The following is a 25,079-nucleotide window of genomic DNA, read 5'->3' as shown; positions in this document are numbered from 1 at the left end:
GTTTCTTCAGATTAGCTCATTGTTTCTATTCCTTGAGCTGAGCTGTTCCTGTCAGTGATCCATGCAAGCGTTTGCTACTTAGGTCAGTGAAGAGGCCATTTGGATCGCTGACAGCTTTGGGCTCATTTACATTAAGAGTAACATTTCCTCAAACAGAAAATGTGAGAAGGATTTCTTCTTCACCAACAACTCATGAAACTGCAGAGTTGTTGTGGTCTGTTGGATAAACATGCGCTCAGTTCCTCCCCTCCTCCCAAAATTGAATTATTTAGCTAGCGGGATATATTTAGGTCCTTTTAAAGAAAGTCAATATTAAAGGAAGTAGACTTTGATCTGTCTTTGAGGTGACAACTCTTAATACGTTCTATCTATCCATTACGGGGCTAAGATGGATAGGGCAAATTCATCGCTGGTTTCAGAGCGCAGTCAAGAGTTGAATGGTATCCAAATGATAGAACTCGTTAAAAGAATAACCAAAACCTTCAATTTTAAACAGGTTATACATTTTCATGTAAAATCTATATGCCATAAAGCCATCAGTCAAATCTGGTGCCCTCAAACAGGAGGAGATCAGGACCGTGTGCCTTCCTCTAAGCAGGAAAGAGCGAGATCAAAAAGAAAGATCTGACATCAAAAAGAAAGATGTTGTGTGTGTGACCAGTGGGTGAGGGAGGGGATTCTGCCCATCAGATCCAATCTGGTGAGACCCTACCTGGAGCCCTGCGTTCAGTTCTGGTGTCCTCAGCACAGGAAGGCCATGGAGCTGTTGGAGTGAGGCCAGAGGGGGCCACAGAGATGAACTGAAGGCTGGAGCACCTCCCATGTGAGGACAGGCTGAGAGAGTTGGGGTTGTTCAGCCTGGAGAAGAGAAGGCTCTGGGGAGACCTCCGAGCAGCTTCCAGGGCTGAAATGGCTCTATGGTGCAAGAGGGGAGATTGAGATAGGATCGTAGGAAGAAATGTTTTGCTGTGAGGGTGGGGAGGCCCTGGCCAAGGCTGTCCAGAGCAGTGGTGGCTGCTCCATCCCTGGAGGTGTTCCAGGCCAGGTTGGATGAGGCTTTGAGCAACCTGATCCCGTGGGAGGTGTCCCTGCCCATGGCAGAGGGATGGAACTGGATGGGCTTTGAGGTCCCTTCCAACCCAAATCATTCTGTAATTCCATGAGTCTATGACATAAAGGATGATGTAACAAATAGGATATATTTTAAGGTTTCTGTGCACAAGAACAATCCAGTTTAACATTAGGGCAAAGACATTGTACCCTTGTAGCTTTTTTAATTGGCACCATCATCTCTGGAATCTCAGTCCTTTGACCCGGTCTGTATTACAAGACACAACTCAAAAAGCCACTAATGCATTCGTACCTTTTATAGCATTCACTGGGTGATTACATTTCTCTGCTGATTGCATCCTTGAAGTCATTACCTCGGCAGGACGCAGCGCACCTTTGTCTTGCCCCTGGCACTAAAGTCAGCGGGCCGCTCATGACCTCATTCTGTGTTCTCTGCGAGAGGGCTTCGCGCTGGAGTGGTGCTGATGTACTTGCTCTATGATTAGGCTATGACTTCAGAATGACGGTAATGAGGTTCCCCTTGCCACCACACTGCTGAACGTGCGCGACGAGCAAAGCCTAAGATCAATTTGGGAGGATGGGCTTAAGTAACTCTCATGCTAATAGGATTCTTGTGTGTGAGTCCATACAAATACGTTCCCTTGGATACCACACATTCTTGTGAACTATTTCCCAACCCACGGTTTTGTCAGCACACCAAGCTAATCTCTTCAAAACAGGGTTTCATCGCTTTCACCTTTACTGGGTAATGTCTTTTATGAAAGTTATGCAATTGTACCCAAATTAAATTCTCTTGTTGCCACTGCAGGGTGATTCAGCAGGCAAACCCTCTCCTCATGGCTCTGCTGTTGTGCGGTGGAGGGACCAGTGAGCTAAAAAAGGAGAGATTGAGATGAGATTTTAGGAAGAAATGTTTTGCTGTGAGGGTGGGGAGGCCCTGGCCCAGGTTGCCCAGAGCAGTGGTGGCTGCCCCATCCCTGGAGGGGTTCAAGGCCAGGTTGGATGGGGCTCTGAGGAACCTAATTCAGTGGGAGGTGTCCCTGCCCATGGCAGTGGTTGGAACTGGATGGGCTTTGAGGTCCCTTCCAACCCAAACCATTCCATGATTCTATGACAGTTTTCTCCTCTGTGCTTCTCTTTCCTATTTTTAAAATGGCAACAGGTGGTGACACACTTCGAAGCCTGTAGAAGAAAAACACCAAACATAATGTTCCTATTCTAATCTGTAGCATGCGTGTCTCTATTTTAACAAATTCATGTATAATCAGTCTTCCAGTGCTAATTTAGTTGTAGGACTATAGTTAGCAACCATTGACATTCAACCATGCTTCATATGGTGTTATTGTGATCACAGGCTTGAGTTTCCAGCTCATTCTAGCATACTTCCAGCCAGCGCCCAGCATATGCTCTCTGTTTCTTGTGTCATTTTATCTAGTTTGTCCTTCAAAAGAGAGATTCATCCCTACTGACATACTATGGTATCTTACCATGACAGCTGGTGATGATAGTGCCAATGTGCCAGGGGAGAGCTAGGTTGGAAGTTAGTCTTTCCGCAGAGGGTGATGGAGCACTGGAACAGCTCCCAGGGAGCAGTCACGGCACAAAGCCTGACAATATTCCAGAAGCCTTTGGCCAACACCCTCAGCCCCACGGTGTGAATGTTGGGGTTGTGCTGTGCAGGGACAGGAGTTGGACTCGATGGTCCTTGTGGGTCCCTTCCAACTCAGGTAATTCTGTGATATTATGAAGAGAAATAACAGAGTAAAAGTGACATCAGTTTGACAGGAAATACAAAAGTTGCAATCAAGATCAACGCAAGGACTTCTTTTTCTAGACGATTTTGTGGACACCTTATTAATAATGTAAAGTCACAAAGAGAATTTTAAAATACCCATGGAGATGACGCAACACTGCAATTATGGACACTTCTAAAACCAAACGTATTTGTTACAGTGGCCAGCAGTTCTGTGCCTGAAGATGGCCACAATCAAACCCAAGGTTTTAAAGCAGGATAGGCCAAAAAAACCCCTGCACACGTGTCTTCAAGTGAAATGTGGTTCCAGCCTGAACAACTGAGCAACGAAGGCTGTCTTTGATAGAATCTGAAAAACAGATTTGAGCTCTGTTGGATGACAGAAAGAGTAGTGCCAAAGGCTTTTCATCAGACATCTGAGTGGTCCGTTTTGCAGTGTACAGCTTTGTGAACAGGTAGTCAACAGTAAGTTTGCTCTTTGTGATGATCACAAGCCAATGAGTAACTACACTATTGATTGTTCCTCTTTACAGAATCATAGAATCACAGAATGGTTTGGGTCAGAAGGGACCTCAAAGCCCATCCAATTCCAACCTCCCATTGGATCAGGTTGCTCAAAGCCCCATCCAGCCTGACCTTGCATATCACCAGGGAGGGCCTCAAGTTGTGCCAGGGGAGGTTTAGATCAGATATAAGGAAAAATTTCTTCATCGAAAGGATTCTCAGGCACTGGAACTGCTGCCCAGGGCAGTGGTGGACCCCATCCCTGAGGGGTCTAAAAGATGGGAAGATGAGGTTCTTGGAGGTGTGGTTTAGCAGTGAACAGGTACAGCTGGGTTCAATAATCTCAAAGGTCTCTTCCAACCAAACAATTCTATGATTCTGTTCCATGTGGCCAATATTTTGATTGTTAAATACTCTGTTTTCCGAACCAGTGGTGTTATGAAGCCCCTGAGATATACAGAAAGGAAATATTGTTCTAATTAACAGGAGCCTTGCTATCTACTCAGGCAGGGTTAGGATTTGCATTTCTATGTTAAGTTTCTAGCCGTTACAACCAGTTCTTAATATCAGCGTCTTGCACGAGAACAGTTATTTGTAAGCAAAACAGAAATCAGGCCTGAAATATGGCCTGAACATCCCAAACCCAGCCTGCTGCTCCATGCCAAAAAGTCAATCTTCCTCAGCAGGGACTGTCACAGTAAGATAAAACATTGCCCCAAGGTCAGTGCAGTTGGAATTCCCACTAGAAGGTTTTCATACCTGCCTTTGGATGTGTCTTGTGAGTACATGTTTCAGAGCAACCGAAAGATTACATTTCATTAGGAAGGTAGAAGAACTCTCTCTTCTCGCAAGGTCAGCATGTGGGGGTTTCTGAAGTCAGGCAGTGGTGTGGAGGGATCAGAGCTGCTGGAAAAGGGGGAACTCTTTGAACTGCAAAACATTGGCTTTGATTTCCATGATGCACATACCTTAAGCTGTGGTTTTATAACCTTAAAGATGGTATTTTCAAAAATAGTCACTATACCTGCAGTGTTTCCAAGAATTTAGTGTGTTGATGAAACAGATCTTAGCTTGTGAAAGCGGACAGTGACTAAACCCGCCCAAAGCCTCAAATGCCTCTTACAGCAACTCTACTTATTTTATTTATTGTCAGTAATCTTTGCAACGACCACTCTGCCTGGTTATTTATTTTCATTGCAAGTCCATACAATATTTTAAGGCTCCAAACCCCTCAACACTTGAATCATTACAGTCCAGCTGGACTGGATGACCTTAGAGGTCTTTTCCAACCTTAATGATTCTGATTCTATAGGAAAAAACAATTATTTTCTTAAGCTGTGGTCATGCCTGTTAGGTTAAAGAAAGATAGAAATGAAGAACCTGCAAGCCATACATCGCCTACCAAGGAAGGAGAAGGCGCACACCAAAGCAGAGAGTTCTGTTCTGCTCTGTTCTGTTCTGTCCCTCCCCACGGCAGGGGGGTTGGAACTAGATGATCCTTAAGGTCTCTTCCAACCTAAACTATTCTATGATTCTATGATACGATTCTATGATTCTGTTCTTCATTGCTCCTAGCTGTGAGTTACGACCTCTGTAGGGAGATGTGAGGCAGCATTAGCTATGGCACATAATTGGTGAGCTATGTTGTGTTTTCCATCTTTATACTTCCACAGTCATAGTTCAGCTCATGGCACTGCTGATAAATCCCTCTCTGACCCTTTGGCTTTAAATAACAGAAAATACAATCCACGTTTTCCAGTGAGATAGACAGAAACTGTCTTTTATTTCCCAGTTTAGTCATTTTATGAGGGTGACCGATGGGGCGGGCCAAGCTATTTAAAAACATGCTTAGTGGTACCAAACTGCTGAGCACCTACTGCCTTCTCGCAAGGGAATCCACTTTGTCTTGCAGGCTTAGGTCCTGTTTCCTACGCACCATCAAGGTCTTGTGCTTTTTTTTTTCAAACTAAGTTCTCATTTCTAACCGCTGTGAATGAAGCTCTTCACAAATTGTTCAGATTTAGAAGTAAAAAATGAAGTTAGCCAAATTAAAATCAGAATGCAGAGCACTCTCTGCAGCTGGTACACAGCTCACGAAGCCCAGTCTCACAAACATTTATATATGAGAGCAAAGATACGCGTGGGAGTGTTTGCAGGATCATTGCCCCAAGGTATGCAGGTGTTGAAGAGAATTCCCCATCCCTGGAAGTGCTCAGGGCCAGGTTGGATGGGGCTTTGAGCAACCTGGTCCAGTAGGAGGTGTCCCTGCCCACGACAAGGGGATGGAACTGCATGGGCTTTGAGGTCCCTTACAAACTCAACCATTCTGCGATCCTCTGAATTATGCTCAGTGGTAGGAGAGGCACCTGTGCTGGTAATACTGATGTTTGCCCTTACTCGTGATCATCTTAGTGCTTCCCCTTGTGACATCTGACACTGTGGTATGGTTGATGGTGCAGAGCTCAGAGACGAAGTTAGAGCCAGCTTGGGATTCTCACATGCCGATCACTGAAGTGTCTGAAGACATCTCCCAAGTGACAGGGGACAGGACAAGGGGGAATGGCCTCAAGCTCTGCCAGAGGAGGGTCAGGCTGGACATCAGGAAAAAATTTTTCACGGAAAGAGTCATTGGGCACTGGCAGAGGCTGCCCAGGGAGGGGGTGGAGTCACCTTCCCTGGAGGGGTTTAAGGGATGGGTGGATGAGGTGCTGAGGGGCATGGTTTAGGGAGTGTTGGGAAGGTTGGACTCTGACCCAGTGGGTCCCTTCCAACCTGGTGATTCTATGATTCTATGATGGGACTCCAATGCCTGAGAGGATGGTTTGCATCAATAGAACGGACCTGCAGAAATCTTGGGAGCCACAGATGCCAAAGTATCTGCCATTCAAGCAAATGGAGCTGCAGCGCACTGCGTACCTTGTTGAAGTCCAGAAAGAAAGAGCAGGGAAATATTTATGTCTGATACATGAAGAAAAGCCTATGTGTTCACATGTCACTGAAGCACTTGTTTGGGCTGAGGGCAGCCCCAGGTTTGGATGGGGGTGGCAGAGCCACGCAGAGGTCAGTGCCCACACTGGTGGTGGAGCTGGTGGGTCAGGAGAGGGGCTGGCTCCTTCTCCTCCCTGGGCTTGACCATCGCTAGTGGCAATGCGGTGGTTCTACCTGGAAATGCTGCCATGGTTAGAAATGCCTTGTAAATGACCAGAGCAACCTCCGAAAGGCTGTCAGCTCCTTTTCTGAAACCTTTAGTGCTTGGCTTTCAGCTGTGGTGTGTGCGTTTAACCTTCGCTTATTTGACACAATGAGAAGAAGGTGTCATTTGGGAGCTGAAAGGACAGCTTACAGTTGTTGTACACGTCGCTCCACAACTCCTGGAGGTCTCAGGCAGCTGGGGTTTTTAATTTCACCAGTTTACTCATCACAAGTATTTTTACTTGCACCCTTGCATGCCACTGGCTGGAAAAACCTCCCCAAACCCTCTGAAGTTGATCCAGCATCTAGATTTACCAGTTGTCCACAAAAATCAATGGATCTGTTCATTATAGGCATTTTTAAATTAATTTTTTACTTTTTTTCCCCAAATATTTTTATAACAGTATCAATTTTATTCCAATTGCACTGTAAGGATTGATTCAGTGGGAACTGACTGCAAGGAGAGGGGTCTTCACCCAGTGCTTCTAGCAGAAGATTGTTCAGGAGAGAGGTAGAGAAGCTCATGCTGATCTGTGCATTTCATTTAAACCTTCTTTGAAAGAGCCCTTTGATCTCACTGCTTAAAGCATCCCAGTTCACTCTTGCAGCCACTGTCTGATTTTTCAAGCCATCTAGAGAAGGTGAAGACTGTGGATTAGGTGTCTCCACGTGCTTTCAGTTATCTACAAGCAGCAGAAACCCTCATGTTCTTGCGTGATCCCATCGGTTACAACCCCCCATTACGCTGCTTTGGTATCTAAAGCACCGTTACAGGAGAGACTCAAACCGACCTAAGCCTACCCTTACCCTGCATGTTGACATTTCTGTGAGCCAGACAAGGGCAGTGAAGCTTAAAAAGGTGAATCATTGATGGAAAAAAGGGTTAGTTTGATGCAGACATGACAAGCCCGTGCACTTCATCAATACTGCGCAAGTGCCAAGGGACTTCCTACCTGGATCAATTCCTCCAGACACTTGCCTTGTTTACTTTGTGATCTCCTAACTCTGAGTATTCAAAAGCTGCTAAACTTTCCCCCACTGAAAAGACAAACGTATAAAATAACTTAATGTGTATAATATATTTTACGATTAAGCTTGGCTTTGGATTCTGGTTCTGGTGGTGCTGGTTTTATATTCTCCACATTGCATTTTTCTCCCCTCTAAGAAGCAAGCGAGCTGCTTAGTCTTTACAACGTTGAGTTCATCAGGCTAAAACCATCTCCCAGTGGTTTTTTATTTTAGATCTTGAAAAAAACTTGTTAGATCAGAGATGATACAACCAAAGGAGAACCAGACCCAGATGCAAATTTCAATTCAAAATTGTTTTTTGATGCTGTCCCATTTGCTGCTTCACGAAACAGAAATCTAGCGTAAAGCACTGCTCCCCTCAGAGTGGAGAGACTGGGACTTCTTTTTCTACCTTCCTCTGTTGATCAGTGTGTTTCTCAGTGTGTTGAACTTAAAGTAGTGAGGATATTGTTGAGCATTGTCATCCTTCCCCTGTAGTCAGCATTGATGAGGCCGCACCTTGAATCCTGCGTTCAGTTTTGGGCCCCTTTCTACAAGAAAGACCTTGAGGGGCTGGAGCATCTCCAGAGAAGGTAACGGAGCTGGAGAAGGGTCTGAAGCCCAGGGGTCCTGGGAGTGGCTGAGGGCCCTGGAGCTGTTTAGTCTGGAGAAGAGGAGGCTGAGGGGAGACCTCATCACCCTCTACAGCTCCCAGAAAAGAGGTTGTGGTGAGGTGGGTGCTGGGCTCTTCTCCCAAGTGAGAAGTGATAAGATGAGAGGAAACATCCCCAAGCTGCACTGGGAGAGCTTTAGGTTGGATTATAGGAAAAATATCTTCACTGAAATGGTTCTCAGGCACTGGAACGGCTGCCCAGGGAGGTGGTGGAGTCCCCAATCCTTGAGAGATTTCAAAGACAGGCAAACGAGGTTCTTGGGGATCTTGATTAGTAATGGACAGGTACGGTTGCACTCAGTGAGCTCAAAGGTCTTGTCCAACTAAATGAGTCTATGATTATATGAGAATAAACTGGTGGATGAATTAGAAATTTGCCATTACCTTGGCTGATCCTGGTGGATTCACTCTGGAGTGGGACCCTACTTCAACCTACCTCCTCTGGTCTCATCACAGAGCTTCACAGAGCCACTGAGAGCGCAACTCCAAAGATGCATAAAGCTTGGGATGTCTAGCCTACATTCAAGTCTTCACAAAAAGCTTTGTGTTCCAGAAAGCCCATGGCAAGGGGGTTGGAACTTGGTGACCTTTAAGGGCCCTTCCAACCCAACCCATGCTGTGATTCTATGATTCTGTCCACAAAGTCCGTAGTCATAAAAATTTAACATTTTATGACTTTCCCTTTTTTAAATAAGGGGAAACAAGAAATCCCTTGAGGAAGTCAGATACTTCCTTAATAAACAGAGTGCACTGCAGTGTCCATGGGAATATTGCCTGTGCTAATAAAAGGGAATGAATTTGCCTATGAACAGATTTTGACTCTGGCATCTCGTTTTCCATTTTACTTGACTGCCATAAGGAAGTGAATGGGGAAAAAGCTGGGGAGGGGCTCTTGATCAGGGATAGGATGAGGGGGGATAACTTTTAAGCTGAAAGAAGGGAGATTGAGATGAGATCTGAAGAAGAAATGTTTTGCTCTGAGGGTGGTGAGGCCCTGGCCCAGGTTGCCCAGAGCAGTGGTGGCTGCCCCACTCCTGGAGGTGTCCAAGGCCAGGTTGGATGGGGCTCGGAGCACCTGATCCAGTGGGAGGTGTCTCTGACCATGGAAGGGGGGTGGAACTGGATGGGCTTTGAGGGCCCTTCCAACCCAAACCATTCCATGATTCTATGAATATTTTTCATTAAAAGAACCATTTAGTGACAAGTGCAGAAATCTTGATCAAATTTGTGAAAGGGATGTAGCCGAGAATGAAATACTGGTGAGATTTCTTTCTCAAGTGATTATGCTTTTGTCAAATCCAATGAAGAGCAGCAATGTGCTTCTTTCATGTATAATTAACTATTGCCAGCAGTTAAGGCTTGCCAGAACTTAACTGGCGAGCGTCTGGAGAAATGAAACTGGTCTTCCCATCTGTCCTTTCCAAATTAGCAGTCTGTTCCTGATCCTATCGATGCAAAGGTACGTCTTGCCATCAGAGAAACAAGAGTAGGGGCAGGTTCTCAGTCTGGGAGATCCAGGGATTTGTAAAGGCCTGTTCGATATAGAATCATGGAGAGGTTCTTTCTCAGCAGAACTGGTTCTGATTTGGGAAGTCCACACACTGGAATGCAAGAAAGTTTCAGAGATAAATTAAATCCTGGATTTAAAGTGAGAATCACCCCCTAACAAACAGTAGCCTGGCATTATAGCCATATTGCACAAAATATGATGATCTGAGGGCTGGAGCACCTCCCATACAAGGACAGGCTGAGAGAGCTGGGGTTGTTCAGCCTGGAGAAGAGAAGGCTGCGAGGAGGTCTCTTCCAACCCAAACCATTCCATGGTTCTATGATTCTACGAAAATATTCTCAACTTAGCCACTTCCTCACAAGTTTGTTTGCTTTTGTTGTGGCACCTGCAACTGGCCAGGAGTTTTTTCCATCCTGGAAATTTTGAAATTAAACCCCAAATTTATTTCATTGAGTTTGCACGAATGTCTGTGTTGAACGCTGTGACACCAACAATGTGAATAAATGTTCCTGTTCAGGTAGAATATTTTCAGAACAGGATTTGTAACAAGAGAGTAAAAATACCTTTTAGAGTAGAATTGTCAAATCCCATTTCTAAGCTGAATTTTTTAAAAATAGATTATGGATATTTTAGCAATTTCACCCCCAATTCCACCTATTTCTTTTTTTCTTTTTTTTTTTTTTTTTCTTTCTTTTTGACCCAAAGCATTTGCCAACCTACTCTTTGGCTGTAAAAATTTTAGGTTTCCTGCTTCTTGTACCATCTGGAAATAGGAAGTTACCTCAATGATACTTCGTCTCCTACTCCCTTACGGAGAGCTATCATTTAGAGAGTGAACATTCACAAAAATCAATACTTAGAAGAGCAGAGATCTGCTTATGACTGCAGATTTACAGCACTTCTAATAATAGCCGCCTGATGAAGGAAGACCACAGAAACTTTTTCTAGCTAATGTCCCCAGGTTTCAAGGCCAGGTTGGAGGAGGCTGTGGATGTAGTGGATTTGGACTTTAGTAAAGCCTTTGACACAGTTTCTCATAGTGTTCTGCTTGGGAAACTGTCTACCACTGGCCTGGGCAGATGACCCTCTGCTGGATAAAAAAAATGGTTGGATGGCCAGGCCCAAAGAACGGTGGTAAATGGAGTTAATTCCAGATGGAGCCATGGGTACAAGTGGTGTCCCCACGGCTCAGTGCTGGGTCCAGTTCTGTTCAATATCTTTATTAACTACTTGGATGAAAGGATCGAATGCACTCTCAGTCAGTTTTTGGGTGACATGAAACTGGGAGGAAGTGTTAATCTGCTGGAGGTTAGAGAGGTTCTGCAGAGGTGGATCGATGGCTGAGGCCCATTGTGTGAGCTTCAACCAGGCCAAGCACTGGGTCCTGCACTTGGGTCACAACAACCCCATGCAACGCTCCAGGCTTGGGGAGGAGTGGCTGGAAAGCTGCCTGGCAGAGAAGGATCTGGGAGTGCTGGTCAGCAGCAGCTGAACATGAGCCAGCAGTGGCCCAGGTGGGCGAGAGGCCCAGTGGCATCCTGGCTTGGATCAGCCATGGTGTGGCCAGCAGGAGCAGGGAAGGGATCCTCCCTTGTACTCAGTGTTGATGAGGCCACACCTTGAATCTTGGGTTCACTTTTGGGACCCTCACTCCAAGAAGGATATTGAGGTCCTGGAGCAGGAGGTCAGGGAGATTATTCTCCCTCTGTACTCGGCACGGGTGAGACTGCACCTTGAGCACTGTGTTCAGTTCTGGGGCCCTCACCACAAGAAGGATGTTGAGGCTCTGGAGCGTGTCCAGAGAAGAGCAACGGAGCTGGTGAGGGGCTGGAGAACAAGGGTTACGAGGAGCGGCTGAGAGAGCTGGGGTTGTTTAGCCTGGAGAAGAGGAGGCTGAGGGGAGACCTCATTGCTCTCTACAACTACCTGAAAGGAGGTTGTGGAGAGGAGGGAGCTGGGCTCTTCTCCCAAGTGACAGGGGACAGGACAAGGGGGAATGGCCTGAAGCTCCACCAGGGGAGGTTCAGGCTGGACATCAGAAAAAAATTCTTCACAGAAAGAGTCATTGGGCACTGGCAGAGGCTGCCCAGGGAGGTGGTCGAGTCGCCTTCCCTGGAGGTGTTTCAGGAACGGGTGGATGAAGTGCTGAGGGACATGGTTTAGGGAGTGTTAGGAATGGTTGGACTCGATGATCCAGTGGGTCCTTTCCGACCTAGTGATTCTATGATTCTATGAATGAATGAGCATATCTGGAGAAGGGGAATTGAGCTGGGGAATGTTCTGGAGAGCAACGGTTATAAGAGGTGGCTGAAAGAACTGAGGGTGTTTAGCCTGGAGAAAAGGAGGCTGAGGGGAGACCTCATCACTGTCTACAACTCCCTGAAAGGAGGTTGTAGCACGGTGGGTTTTGGGCCTTTCTCTCAAGTGACAGGGGATAGGATGAGAGGCAATGGCTGCAAGGTGCGATGGGGAGGTTCAGATTAGACATCACGAAAAATTTTTTCACTGAAAGGGTTCTCAGGCACTGGAACAGCTGCCCAGGGAGGTGATTGAATCTCCATCCCTGGAGGGATTTAAAGACAGGTAGATGAGGCGCTCAGGAATCTGTTTCAGTACTGGACAGGGATGGTTGGACTTGATCTCAAAGGTCTCTTCAAACCAAATGGTTCTATGATTCTGTGATTCTATCAGGCTTTGAGCACTCTGAGCCAGATGGAGATGTCTCTGCCCATGACAGGGGGGTTGGAACCGGGTGGGCTTTGAGGTCCCTTCCAACCCAAAGCATTCTATGATTCTATGTTGTATCATGTACTTACAGCAGTGTTTTAATTTCAGGTAGCCGAGAAGCAGCATTCACGTACGCCATCATTGCTGCTGGAGTAGCACATGCAATCACCGCTGCCTGTACACAGGGTAACCTGAGTGACTGTGGTTGTGATAAAGAAAAACAAGGACAGTACCATAAAGAGGAAGGCTGGAAATGGGGAGGCTGCTCTGCTGACATCAGATATGGAATAGGATTTGCCAAAGTCTTTGTGGATGCCCGGGAGATTAAGCAAAACGCAAGAACACTCATGAACCTGCACAACAACGAGGCTGGGCGGAAGGTAAGACCCTCTAGATGTGTCCATCTCCTCCGTGGGCCTGGCGACGGGATTAGATTGTGTGCAGAGCAGAACCACAGCATGCTTTAGTGCTCTTTACAGTTGTATAAAGAAAAAAAGCAAACAAATATTTTATATGGAAAGTCAAATGGTGCTTCCGATAAAAAACTTGCCAGCTACTGGGAGTCTCATCAGGTTCAGACATGAACTTCTCACTCATTTGAAAATGGATCATTTTCACCCAACTGTTTAACTTTGCTCTTTGTAGGAGGACTACTCCTATGAGGGGAAAAACACGTTAGCAAAGAGACCGCAGGCTGCCTCATTGTTGAACTGTTGAGTGCACTGGGTTTATCATTTTGCACAGCAAGATTCCTGCTCCCTCTCCATTCTGTAGGACCAGGCAGCTGAAAGCAGCTCCTGCAGAACCAGTGCACAGGAAGACGGGAATTCAGCAGCTTTTCTGGGGCCCGGGGCACTAACCACCCAAGGGCTGCTGCCTTCACCATCTCATAGAATGGTTTGGGTTGGAAGGGACCTCAAAGCTCATCCGGTTCCACCCCCTATCCATGGGCAGAGACACCTCCCACTGCATCAGATTGCTCAAAGCCCCATCCAACCTGGCCTTGAACACCTCCAGGGATGGGGCAGCCAAGGCTTTCCTGGGCAACCTGGGCCAGGGCCTCACCACTCTCATAGTGAAGAATTTCCTCCTAATGTCTAATCTAAATCTTCCTCCTTCCAATTTAAAGTCATTTCCCCTCATCCTATCACTCAATGCCCTTCTAAAAAGCCCTTCCCCAGCTTTTCTCGACCCCCCTTTCAGTACTGCTCTAAATTCTCCCCACAGCCTACTCTTCTCCGGGCTGAACAACCCCAAGTCTCTCAGCCTGTCCTTATAGCAGATCCTCCAGCCCTCAGATCATCTCCATGGCCTTCTCTGGACCCGTTCCAACAGTTCCATAACTTTCTTATGTTGGGGATTCCAGAACTGGACTCCAGGTGAGGTCTCATGAGAGCAGAGAGGTAGAATCCCCTCCCTTGACCTGCTGGCCATTTGCTGCACTCTGCCAGTTTTCTGATTGTCCATGGCAGCCGTTGCAGATGGAAGACCCAGCCTGATCTCTGCTTTTCAGATTCTTGCAGCTCAGGCATTCCCAAGCGTATCTCAGCACAGGCTTAGTTGTGGAGGGGCTCTGATTGCAACCAGCTAGGAATAACCAGGGACGTCTGCGTGCTTCCCACACAGCTGTGTGCAGGCACAGTCCAGCACTGCTTTCACAGAAGCCGGAATGGTGGCATTTGGCAGGACCCTCTGGAGCTCATCTCATCCAATCACCTGCTAAAGCAATGTCACCTCCAGCAGTTGCACAGAAAAGTGTCCAGGTGTGTTTGGATCTCTCTGGAGAAGGAGACTCCACACCTCCCTGGGCAGCCTGATCCAGGGTTTCCAGGGCTCCATCACCGTCACAGGAAAGATGTTTTTCTTATGTTCAGGTGGAACTTCCTGTACTCCAGTTTGTGCCCATTGCCCCTTGTCCTGTTGCTATGCACAACTGAACAGAGTCGGGCCCCGTCCTCCTGACCTTCACCCTTTAGATACTGATCAGAATTGATAGGATCCCCTCTCAGACTTCCCTTCTTGAGGCTGAACAGAGGACTGCTGGGCCGAGACCAATGGGATGAGGTTTAACAAGACCAAATGCCGGGTCCTGCACTTGGGGCACAACAACCCTATGCAGCGCTACAGACTGGGGGAAGAATGGCTGGAGAGCTGCACAGAAGAGAAGGACCTGGGGGTGCTGGTTGACAGCCGACTGAACATGAGCCAGCAGTGTGCCCAGGTGGCCAAGAAGGCCAATGGCATCTTGGCTTGGATCAGAAATGGGGTCACCAGCAGGTCCAGGGAGGTTATTCTCCCTCTGTACTCGGCACTGGTGAGACCGCACCTCGAATACTGTGTTCAGTTCTGGGCCCCTCACCACAAGAAGGATGTTGAGGCTCTGGAGCGTGTCCAGAGAAGAGCAACAAAGCTGGTGAGGGGGCTGGAGAACAAGTCTTATGAGGAGCGGCTGAGAGAGCTGGGGTTGTTTAGCCTTGAGAAGAGGAGGCTGAGGGGAGACCTTATTACTCTCTACAACTACCTGAAAGGAGGTTGTGGAGAGGAGGGAGCTGGCCTCTTCTCCCAAGTGACAGGGGACAGGACAAGAGGGAATGGCCTGAAGCTCCGTCAGGGGAGGTTCAGGTTGGATATCAGAAAAAAATTCTTCACAGTAAGAGTCATTGGGTACTGGAACAGGCTGCCCAGGGAGGTGGTCGAGTCGCCTTCCCTGGAGGTGTTTAAGGAACGGGTGGATGAAGTACTTAGGGACATGGTTTAGGGAGTGTTAGGAACGGTTGGACTCGATGATCCAATGGGTCCTTTCCAACCTTGTGTGATTCTGTGATTCTGTGATTCTGTGCTCCAGTACCTTCATCATCTCCCTGACCTCCACTGGACTCTCTCCAGTGGCTCCTCATCTTTCCGGAGCTGCGGAGCCCAGAACTGGACACGGGACTCCAGATGCAACTTCCTTAGGGCAGAGCAGAGGGGGAGGACAATCTCCCTTGTCCTGCTGGCCACACTCTTCTCTATGCACTCAAAGATACCCTTGGCCTTCTTGGCCACGAGGGCATAGTCCGCTAGCTCTCTCAGCACTAGCGGGTTCATCCCATCAGGGTCCATGGATTTGTGGGTGCCCAGTTTCATAGAATCTATAGGTTGGAAAAGATCACCAACTCAAATTGTACCTGTCCACTATTAAATCATGTCCTCAAGCACCTCATCTACCTGCCTTTTAAACACCTCCAGGGATGGTGAATCAGCTACCTCTCTGGGCAGCTGTTCCAGTGATCGACAACCCTTTCTGTGAAGAACTGTTTCCTAATGTCCAAGCTGAACGTGCCCTGATGCAGCTTAAAGCCATTCCCTCTTGTCCTATCACCTGTCACCCGGGAGAAGAGACAAACACCCACCTCTCTACAACCTCCTTTCAGGCAGTTTTAGACAGTGATAAGGTCTCCTCTCAGCCTCCTTTCTCCAGGCTAAACAACCCCAGTTCCCTCAGCTGCTCCTCATAACCCTTGTTCTCCAGCCCCTTCCCCAGCTCCGTTCCCCTTTGCTGGATGTGCTCCAGGACCTCAATGTTTTTCTTGCAGTGAGGGGCCAAAAACTGAACCCAAGATTTAAGGTGCAGCCTCACCAGTGCTGAGAACAAAGGCAGAATCCTGCTTCTCAGCTCTTTCTTTTCTCTTCTCCGCTGCTGGCACTCATGTGGGTTCGTGCAGATTGTAGCGTTACCATCATGTGACTTCGAAGCAAATGGGAGAAGGAAGTTGGGAACAGCAGCTCATTTGTGGGTACTATTTTTGTCATTGTAATTACCTGTAGGCTCTGAGACGTCGCCACTTATTCTGGAGCCAAGGAGATGGCAATGAAGAAAACCCATTTCCATCCCAAATAAAATCCTAGCTTTTATTTAATGCTACCATAGTATTTTATAGGTTAGATTATGGTTTTTACTCTGCCTCGTCCCCCAAACACCTGTGTCTGGCTCTGTGCAAACACAGTGCTTCAGAACACTACCAACATTAACACTGAATATTGAGGATAGCTCAAGGACTCACCATCAATATTTGCTAATCAAATGCTCAGAAGTTCAGTACCTTTAGTACTTGGCTTCTGGTATAGTGAAGACACATATGAAAAGCCAGGTACAGGGTCAAATCCACAGAAATAGAAGATAGCAGAGGAGTTTCGAATCTGTGGGAAAATTAATTCACTGAAAGATCTGCTTTTATTTGATAGGGCACTAAGGAGTCCCAAGAAATGACCCACGAGCCCAGAGAGGACTGCAACCATAGACAGAACTGGCTGCTGTCTTAGAAAATTGCTTGAAATACAAAGCTCAAAGGTATAGGGAAAAAGAATTTGCATTTCATAGAATCATGGAAAGGGTAGGATTGCCAGGGACCTCAAAGCTCATCCAGTTCCAGTCTTTGCCATGGGTTGGTTCAGGTTGCTCCAAGCCCCATCCAACCTGGCCTTGAAGAACTCCAGGGATGGGGCAGCCACCACTGCTCTGGGCAACCTGGGCCAGGGCCTCACCACCCTCACTGCAGAACATTTCTTCCCAAGATCTCATCTCAATCTCCCCTCTTGCAGCTTAAAACCATTTCCCCTCTTGCACTCCCTCATCCAGAGCCCCTCCCCACCTTTCCTGGAGCCCCTTTCCATTCTGGAAGCTGCCCTAAGGTCTCCCTGGAGCCTTCTCTTCTCCAGCACAACCCCAACTCTCTCAGCCTGTCCTCACATGGAGGTGCTCCAGCCCTCAGATCATCTCCGTGGCCTCCTCGTTCCCACAGCTCCATGTATTTTCTGAGCTGAGGACTCCAGAACTTAACACAAGGCTCCAGGTGGGGTGTCACCAGTGCAGAGGAGAGGCACAGAATCCCCTCCCTTGGCCTGCTGGTTTCACTTCTCATGCAGCCCAGGTTACAGTTGGCTTTCTGCGCTGTGATTGCACATTGCCAGCTCATGTCGTGCTTCCTGGATCTGCTGTCACCCAGGTATGGGCTTAGGGTAGAGGAGGTGGGATAGCAGTCCTGGAGCTGGCCTGTGCGAAGATAAAGCATTGAGCACCCTCCCCTTGAGGACATGAGCTCCTGTGTTTCTCATGTATATGTGCATAATTTACTGTCCTAAAAGATGATGCCTGGAATATTCAGCTCTACTCATTGTTATCGAGGAGCACGGTGGTGTGTCCTATCTCTGGCGATCTGCCATTTCTCCAGCAGGCTCAGGAACTGTTCTGATCTACAGATATTCCTGCACTTCTTCCTGCATCTCTTACAGAGCAAAATTACTGATCTTTGTTCGAACAAATCTCTGTTTGAAATCTTCGGGGGAAAGAACGAGTAACACCGCTGAGATGAGGCATGTTGTTCCACCGTCCTGCAGAGAAGGAGCGAACAATGTTTTTGCTGGAGAGATGCATTTCAGGCTTTGCTCTCATGTGAAAGATCACGGTAATTAAAGAAAATTGGCAGAGAGAGGCCACTATGGGTATTTGGCAAACTAGGTCTCTCACCACGTAGCCCTTTCTCCCTGCTTTCTTGTTTTATGGTGGTACCCTCCTTTCTGGAGCAGTATGGATCTTATCAACCTCCACACAAGCAATTCTAGGCAGCTTTCCTCTGGGCTAAAAATTCCTGTCTATTTTTACTTGTCCATGGCTAGGTTTTTGACGGTATTTATGCATCTAGGAGATAAGACTGGCACCTACTGAGCTTCTAAAAAGATCTTAGCTGTTCAATTCTTATTGATTTGTTATCTTCACCTGTAGGCACTGCCACGCTGTACAAAAGTTAGTCCTCTCTACTTCTCTGGTCTTGTGTGGAATTGCACCGTGTGCTGTGCTCACTGCCTTGGGTGCACATAAATGACCTGTGAAAAGGTCCTTCTTCAGGATGACACCAGCTGCACGTGATTCCAGAGGCAGTCTAGTAAATCATACTTATTATCTAGTTTTGTTCTCAAGAATCACTAGGAGGTATTCAAGACTGGATTGAATGAGGCTTTGAGCAACCTGATCCAATGGAAGGTGTCCCTACCCATGACAGGTGGTTGGAACTGGATGGTCTTTAAAGTCCCTTCCAACCCAAACTGTTCTATTCTTCTGTTTAACCTGTTCTATCCCAGAGACCAACAGCTGACAGATCTTCCACCCCGCCAGGCTTACCAGGGAAACTGAGCATCGGTAGGTCTGCATGGTGTAAACCAACAGAGGACCACCAGTTCTAATTCAGACTTTCTGGAGATCTCTTTTCAAGACTTTCTACCTTCTCATAGTCTTGTTTCTCCTCGTCTCTCTGCTGCCTGCAGGGCCGCCGAGAGCCTCTCTAAACCTACTGAATTCAGAGTACTGAATACTGACTGCCAGAGCAATAGCACGGGCACCTGCCAGCTCGTTCTAAAAGCAAACGAAAAATGATTGTGTCAGATGTGGAGGATTTTAGAGGTCATAGGTGGAGAACATCCATGCTGCTATTCCCTTTGCTGAATAGTCTGGCTTGAAAAATGTTCTTGTGCACACCCAGGATGCAGCAAAAAGCACTCCCACATGAGAGTGTGATCACAGTGTGTGTGAAAAGTCGTCTTTTCCAGCCACTCCCACACTGCCAGCGATGCCGATGGTTCCTGGAGAATGAGCACCAGTGATGCCTCCACTGCTGGGGTGAAGCAAGTCATGGCTTTCCTTACAGTTAAAGGACAGGGCCCTAACTCTTTGTTTCTCTCTCTGCCTTGGGACAAACCACCAAGACCCAGTTCTGTAGCACAGAGGCACAAATTCCCAGGCTACTTGGAGGCCAAGGGGCAGAGTTCAAAGCAGGAGATGCACACGCCCTACCAAACTGGCCCCAAGCAGCCCAAGAAGCCTCGCATCATTTGTCAACCCTGTTGGAGAACAGCTATTTCTGACCTCCAGAAACAGTTTAGGGTGTCTTTCTCCTTTGAATTAGTGTTTCCTGAAGTGCTGATTCACGGCAGGAAGAAGCAAGCAGTACAGGGAGAACAGAAGGAGAATTCATAACATCTGGGTCAGGAGGGAGAGATAAAACCTGCATTAATTTAAAGGCATAATCTTGATTTGCCCTGCAAACTTCCATGTGAAGGGTTATAATTGCAAGACTGAATTGTCTGTTAGCAAATTTGTCTTTTCAAGTACAAAGTTAATTAAATTACTGTAAGTAACACAATAACCTATGCCTGAGAGCTATTTATGCTCTGGGAAATAAAAATGTTATTCTCCAAGTTATCCTGCTAAAACCCAGCAAAGTAGGTACTGAAAGGTTCTGTGTGTTTTGGCTGTAAACATCTCCTTTTGACAGCACGGCAAGGTCCATGACCAGATTGCTCTCTCCTCTCTTTTTTTCCTCTGTGACATTGAAATTCCATGAATGGCATCTTGCATCAGCATTACATCATATTAAGCATAATGCAATATTATGAGTCATTGTTATAAATCACGGGCACAGGCTGCATTAGAAGGCTTTTGCAATTCAAGAGCACATCAAGGTGGATTTTTATTCAAGCGCTTCTCTTTGGGGGCACACCTAGGTGCACTAACTTTGCAACGTAGCTTCGTCCTTTGAATCAGTAGCAATTCGGTTTTCCCTTTCAGCGCTGAGGCTCATAGGCCAAGTGTGGCACGTGCCTAAGAAAATTGCTGCAAATATCTAGCCAAGCTAGGAGAAACCAGAAGGTGTTTGCTGAAGTGGATCACACAGTTTTGTGGGCAGTTTTGGGTGCTGTAGTATAAAAAGGATCTGAAGCTACTGGAGAGTGTCCAGGGGAGGGCATGGAGTTGGTGAAGGGTTTAGAAGGGAAGAGTGTGAGGAGCGGCTAAAGTTACTTGATCTGTTAAGCCTAGAGAACAGGAGACTGAGGGGAGACCATGTCATGGTCTCCTCCTCCTCTCCTTGTGAAGGGGGGAGACCATGTCCTCCCTTCACAAGGAGAGGAGGAGGAGCAGGTGCTGAGCTCTTCTCTCTGGCCATCAATGATAGGACCTGAGGGAATGGCAAGAAGGTGTGCCAGGGGACAGTTAGATTGGACATTAGGAAAAGGTTCTTCCCCCAGAGGGTGGTGGAGCACTGGAATAGCTCCCAGGGAAGCAGTCACAGCACCGAGCCTGACAATATTCCAGAAGCCTTTGGCCAACGCCCTCAGCCCCATGGTGTGAATGTTGGGGTTGTGCTGTGCAGGGACAGGAGTTGAACTCAATGATCCTTGTGGGTCCCTTCCAACTCAGGACATTCTATGATTCTACGAGATCACGATGGACTGAAGTGTTTAGTATTTTATCCTTTGGCGAAAACTGTAATAACGTTGACGCATTTGGAAAGCAAGGAGTTGAGGAGTTCTCCCAAGCTCTTCTGTAAAGCCTAGACTTATGACACTCACCCTTTTTACCTACTAGCATCTTTGTCCTCACAAGGAGATTGCTGCAATACAACTTTTCTGAACTCCTTCCATTTCCCGCACAGTGTGCAGTCACCAGACCACTGTCCTCTAGAGGAGACAGCTCTTTCTACTTCACCCAGAGTACCTCTCCCTTTAACTAGCCCTTAGCTGGACTACAAGCCCTTGCAGGTGAATCACTTCAAGGCTGTAAGCATCTAGTGTGTTGTTAGAAAAGAGACAAGCCTAGAAAAAGAGACAGCCAAACAATTTCACATTTGTAATTTTTCTGAATATAGGTGTGAAATTCTGGAGATTTAACATCTGTCTGAGCTGAGTCTCAAAGCATGTGAAAACAAGGCACTGTTCCTGCTTGCACCCACAGCTCAGTTCAGCTGCCTGCACAGCTTGAGGGCTCGCTGCTGCAGCCTGAGGAAGATCACAACCTTCCAGGGGGCCTCCAGCTGTCCAGAAGCTCCCGGTAGGAGCTCTGTTTCCAGAAGATGAGCAGGGGTGAGGTCTTGATGGTTGGACTGGATGATCTTAGAGGTCTTCTCCAACTTTAATGACTCTATGACTCTGCATCCTGCCTGGAAAGCTCAGTGATAGCAGTACACCCTTGGTGTGCCAGGAGGACACAGGACCCATGGTGGGCAAAAAGTGTCCCTCCCACATGTATGTAGCAGCTTTAATCTGGCCCTAAGCGATCTCTGCATGCGACACAACTGGTTAATGGTAACCAAAAGCATGTAACTCTGTATTCAGTTGTCTCTCAGCTCCATCAGGTTGCACAGGCACTGTGTAAATCCTGCCTGTGTCTGGAGATGCTGAAAATTACCCTAGACTCCAGAGGGTCTAGGAGACCCATGTCGAGTAGGACAGAACTGGGTGAGGCTGCCCTGATCCTCCTGGCACCGGCAATCAAGTTATGTTATAGTATCAGCCGCACAGCTGCATGTTTTTTGGAGTTCAGAACTCAACAGTGCCCTTGCAATTGCACTTCATGTTTTCCAATGGTTTTCCAATTTTTTTTTTCTTTTCTTGGCTGGAAAGCATTTTTCAGGAGTAGCTTTCCCCTCCTAGTTACAAATTCCTGTGAGGGATCCTGAAGGGAGAAGCAGACCCAGTTGTGATGCCTGCTTGCTCAAAACCTCGTTCATTTACATCCAGCTCCCCTTATTGCTCCCTTGCTTGGACGTCTGTTGCCAACAGATGTGTTGAGCACTAAAGAGCAGCAAGCGCAACACTTGGCCCAGTGCTGTGTCTGCAACACACAACTTACTGAGCCCTTCCCACGATTTCTTGTCTGGATGATAAGAGCCCAGGAAAGGTCTCCTATGTGTCCAATTCCATAGGAAGATGTGGAGCTCAGTCTGTTGGCAGGTAGGCGCCCCTTGCTGATTCTGACCGATAAGGTTGCGAGGCCTGTCAACATGGAGCAGAGCAGCGGCATCACTGAATAAAGAGGACAGTGATGGAGGTAACCATGCTAAAAATATCACAAGAATCCCAGAATCATAGAATCAGTTGGGTTGGAAGGGACCTCAAAGCCCATCCAGTTCCATCCCCTGCCATGGGCAGGGACATCTCCCACTGGATCAGGGGCTCCAAGCCCCATCCAACCTGGCCTTGAAGACCTCCAGGGATGGGGCAGCCACCACTGCTCTGGGCAACCTGGGCCAGGGCCTCCCCACCCTCACAGCGAAACATTTCTCCCTAAGATCTCATCTCAATCTCCCCTCTTTCAGCTCAAAACTGTTCTCTCTCATCCTCTCCCTGCCCTCCCTGATCAAGAGCCCCTCCCCAGCTTTCCTGGAGCCCCTTTCAGCACTGGAAGCTGCTCTAAGGTCTCCCAGCAGCCTTCTCTTCTCCAGGCTGAACAACCTCAACTCTCTCAGCCTGTCCTTATATAGGAGGTGCTCCAGCCCTCGGACCATCTCTGTGGCCTCCTCTGGACTCGCTCCAACAGATTCATGTCCCTCCTGCGCTGAGAACTCCAGAACCAAATGCAGGGCTCCAGCTGGGATCTCACCAAAGCAGCCAAAGCAACACATGACACTTCTACTCAAAAAACAATGATAGTCTTAAATCAAACATGCGTCTCCATTGCTAAAACGTCACATAACATCCAGGAAATCTGGTGTCACGTGCACCAAATACGCCTCTGTGAATGCCCTGGTAGCCAGCTCGCTTAATTAAACTGTCTAATGTTTTGCCTAGATTCAACTGGGCAGATGGAGAGGGTTTAGGAGAAAGTCTATAAATGTGGCTCGTACCTTACTGTGACCAGATCAAATAAGTAAAAGGTGTTTCTGATACACCTCAGACAGACATGGCTGTCCAGGTAAAGAAAGAGAGTGTACACTTACAGACCCGGGTCCAGTTATGGCATGTTATAGAAGATAAACCCAGTCTTCTCCCACCCTGCGTTTCCCAGCCCTCTTTCTCAAAGTACCTTCTCTTCTCTTCTCTCCAAGCTCTCCAGCCTCAGGGCCTGGCACCACAGCTGGAGTTAAATGCAATTAGGAAAGGAGCCTTAAAGGCAACAAAGTCTTTCCTGGCAACTTCATCACCACAAGTTTTCTCAGGGGCAACAGGATTTCCAGAAAGGCCAAGCACTGAATATGGATGAAGTCCAACTCACTGAATGGGAAAACTCCCATTGAGGTTGGTGGGAGCACAGGACATAGCTGAGTGCTTCCAAAAATCCCCTGAGTGTTTGCAGTGCCCAACAAGAATCTGCTGGCCAAATATTCTGGCTTGGATCAGCCATGGCGTGGCCAGCAGGAACAGGGAAAGGATTGTCCCCCTGGACTCAGCATTGATGAGGCCACACCTCGAATCCTGAGTTCACTACAGGAAAGATCTTGAGGGGCTGGAGTGTGTCCAGAGAAGGGGAAGGGAGCTGGGGAAGGGGCTGGAGCCCAGGGGTTCTGGGAGCAGCTGACAGCCTTGGGGCTGTTTAGCCTGGAGAAGAGGAGGCCAAAGGGAGACGTCATGGTTCTCTGCAGCTCCTGAAGGGAGGTTGTGGTGAGGTGGGTGCTGGGCTTTTCTCCCAAATGAAAATTGATAGGATGAGAGGAAATGGCCTCAAGTTGCACCAGGGGAGGTTTAGATTGGATATTAGGGAAAATTTCTTTATTGACAAGAGTGGTGAAGCCCTCACAGAGGCTACCCAGGGCAGGGGTGGAGTCTCCAGCCCTGGAGGTGTTCAAACAATCTGTGGATATGATGCTTCAGGACATAGTTTAGTGGGCACGTTGATATTGTGTTGATGATCAGACTGGATGATCTTAGAGGTCTTTTTCAACCTTAATGATTCTATAATTTTCCAGGTGTGAATAAATCCATACATCCTCTGCACTCGTACAGCATTTTGTTTGCATTTGAAAGGATCAAAGGCTTATTTTATGGCTTTTCTGCTTTTTTTAGATAATAGTCTTAAAACAAGTCCAAACTTGACAGACCAGCTCTGCATCTTCTCAATAGCCCAGAGGAAAGATAAAGCAAACATTAATGTTAGTCTAAATTATGAGGGGGAATTGGACTGCACAAGAACTGTAATCCGCAAGAATGAATTTTCATTCCGCTTGTCCTCCAGTTTCACCTAATCAGAAATTGTGATGCATGGTCCTACTCGTATTTTGGCTTTCAACTCCCTCCTATATCTTATGTGGTTGAAAACTGAATTCCTGATTTACACGGAAGATTAGGGAATGATAAATGCTATCGTTTACCTGCAGCCGCACATTTAGAGGATTCTGGCATTATGAGAAAAACATGCATTTCATGTATGTGATCACTGGAGCTGCCAATCCGTCACGCTGCTGACAACAGGAGCTGGGACTGAGGGCCAGGCTCTGTTCATAAATAAGACAGATCTCAAATTCCAAATTTAATATCATGCACTTTTTATAACTGAAGTAATCACTCCAACAATTAATTAGCTCAGCGAAGCCATGGGTCACACATTTTTTGACATTTTATAGAATCATGGAACTGTTTGGGTTGGAACAAACTGCAAAGCCCATCCAGTCCCACCCCCTGCCATGGGCAGGGACACCTCCCACTGGATCCGGTTGCTCCAAGCCCCATCCAACTTGGACTTGGACGCCTCCAGGGATGGGGCAGCCACCACTGCTCTGGGCAACCTGGGCCAGGGCCTCACCACCCTCACAGCAAAACATTTCTTCCTCAGATCTCACCTCAGTCTCCCCTCTTGCAGCTGAAAATTGTTGCCCCTCATCTTGTCGCTGCCTTTC

General features: G+C 47.4%; 1 protein-coding gene and 1 long non-coding RNA gene across 2 annotated transcripts in view; one reads left to right on the top strand and one right to left on the bottom strand.

Annotated features, from left to right (window-relative positions):
• WNT7A (Wnt family member 7A) overlaps nt 1–25,079 on the top strand; it is a 49,024-nt gene that overhangs the window by 3,318 nt on the left and 20,627 nt on the right. Inside the window, exon 3 of the mRNA XM_009566985.2 lies at nt 12,547–12,818. Within this exon, the coding sequence (XP_009565280.1) occupies nt 12,547–12,818 (272 nt within the window). The remainder of the gene's footprint in view (nt 1–12,546; nt 12,819–25,079) is intronic.
• Nucleotides 685–4,337, bottom strand: LOC128853276 (uncharacterized). Its single transcript, XR_008451709.1, has 4 exons — nt 4,088–4,337; nt 2,559–2,804; nt 1,364–1,629; nt 685–915 (listed from the first exon to the last, which is right to left on the bottom strand). It is a non-coding gene; the product is annotated as an uncharacterized LOC128853276 (long non-coding RNA).

Source organism: Cuculus canorus, chromosome 11 (assembly GCF_017976375.1).
Source record: "Cuculus canorus isolate bCucCan1 chromosome 11, bCucCan1.pri, whole genome shotgun sequence".
Taxonomy (NCBI): Eukaryota; Metazoa; Chordata; class Aves; order Cuculiformes; family Cuculidae; genus Cuculus; species Cuculus canorus.
This window is presented reverse-complemented; position numbering and strand designations above follow the sequence as displayed.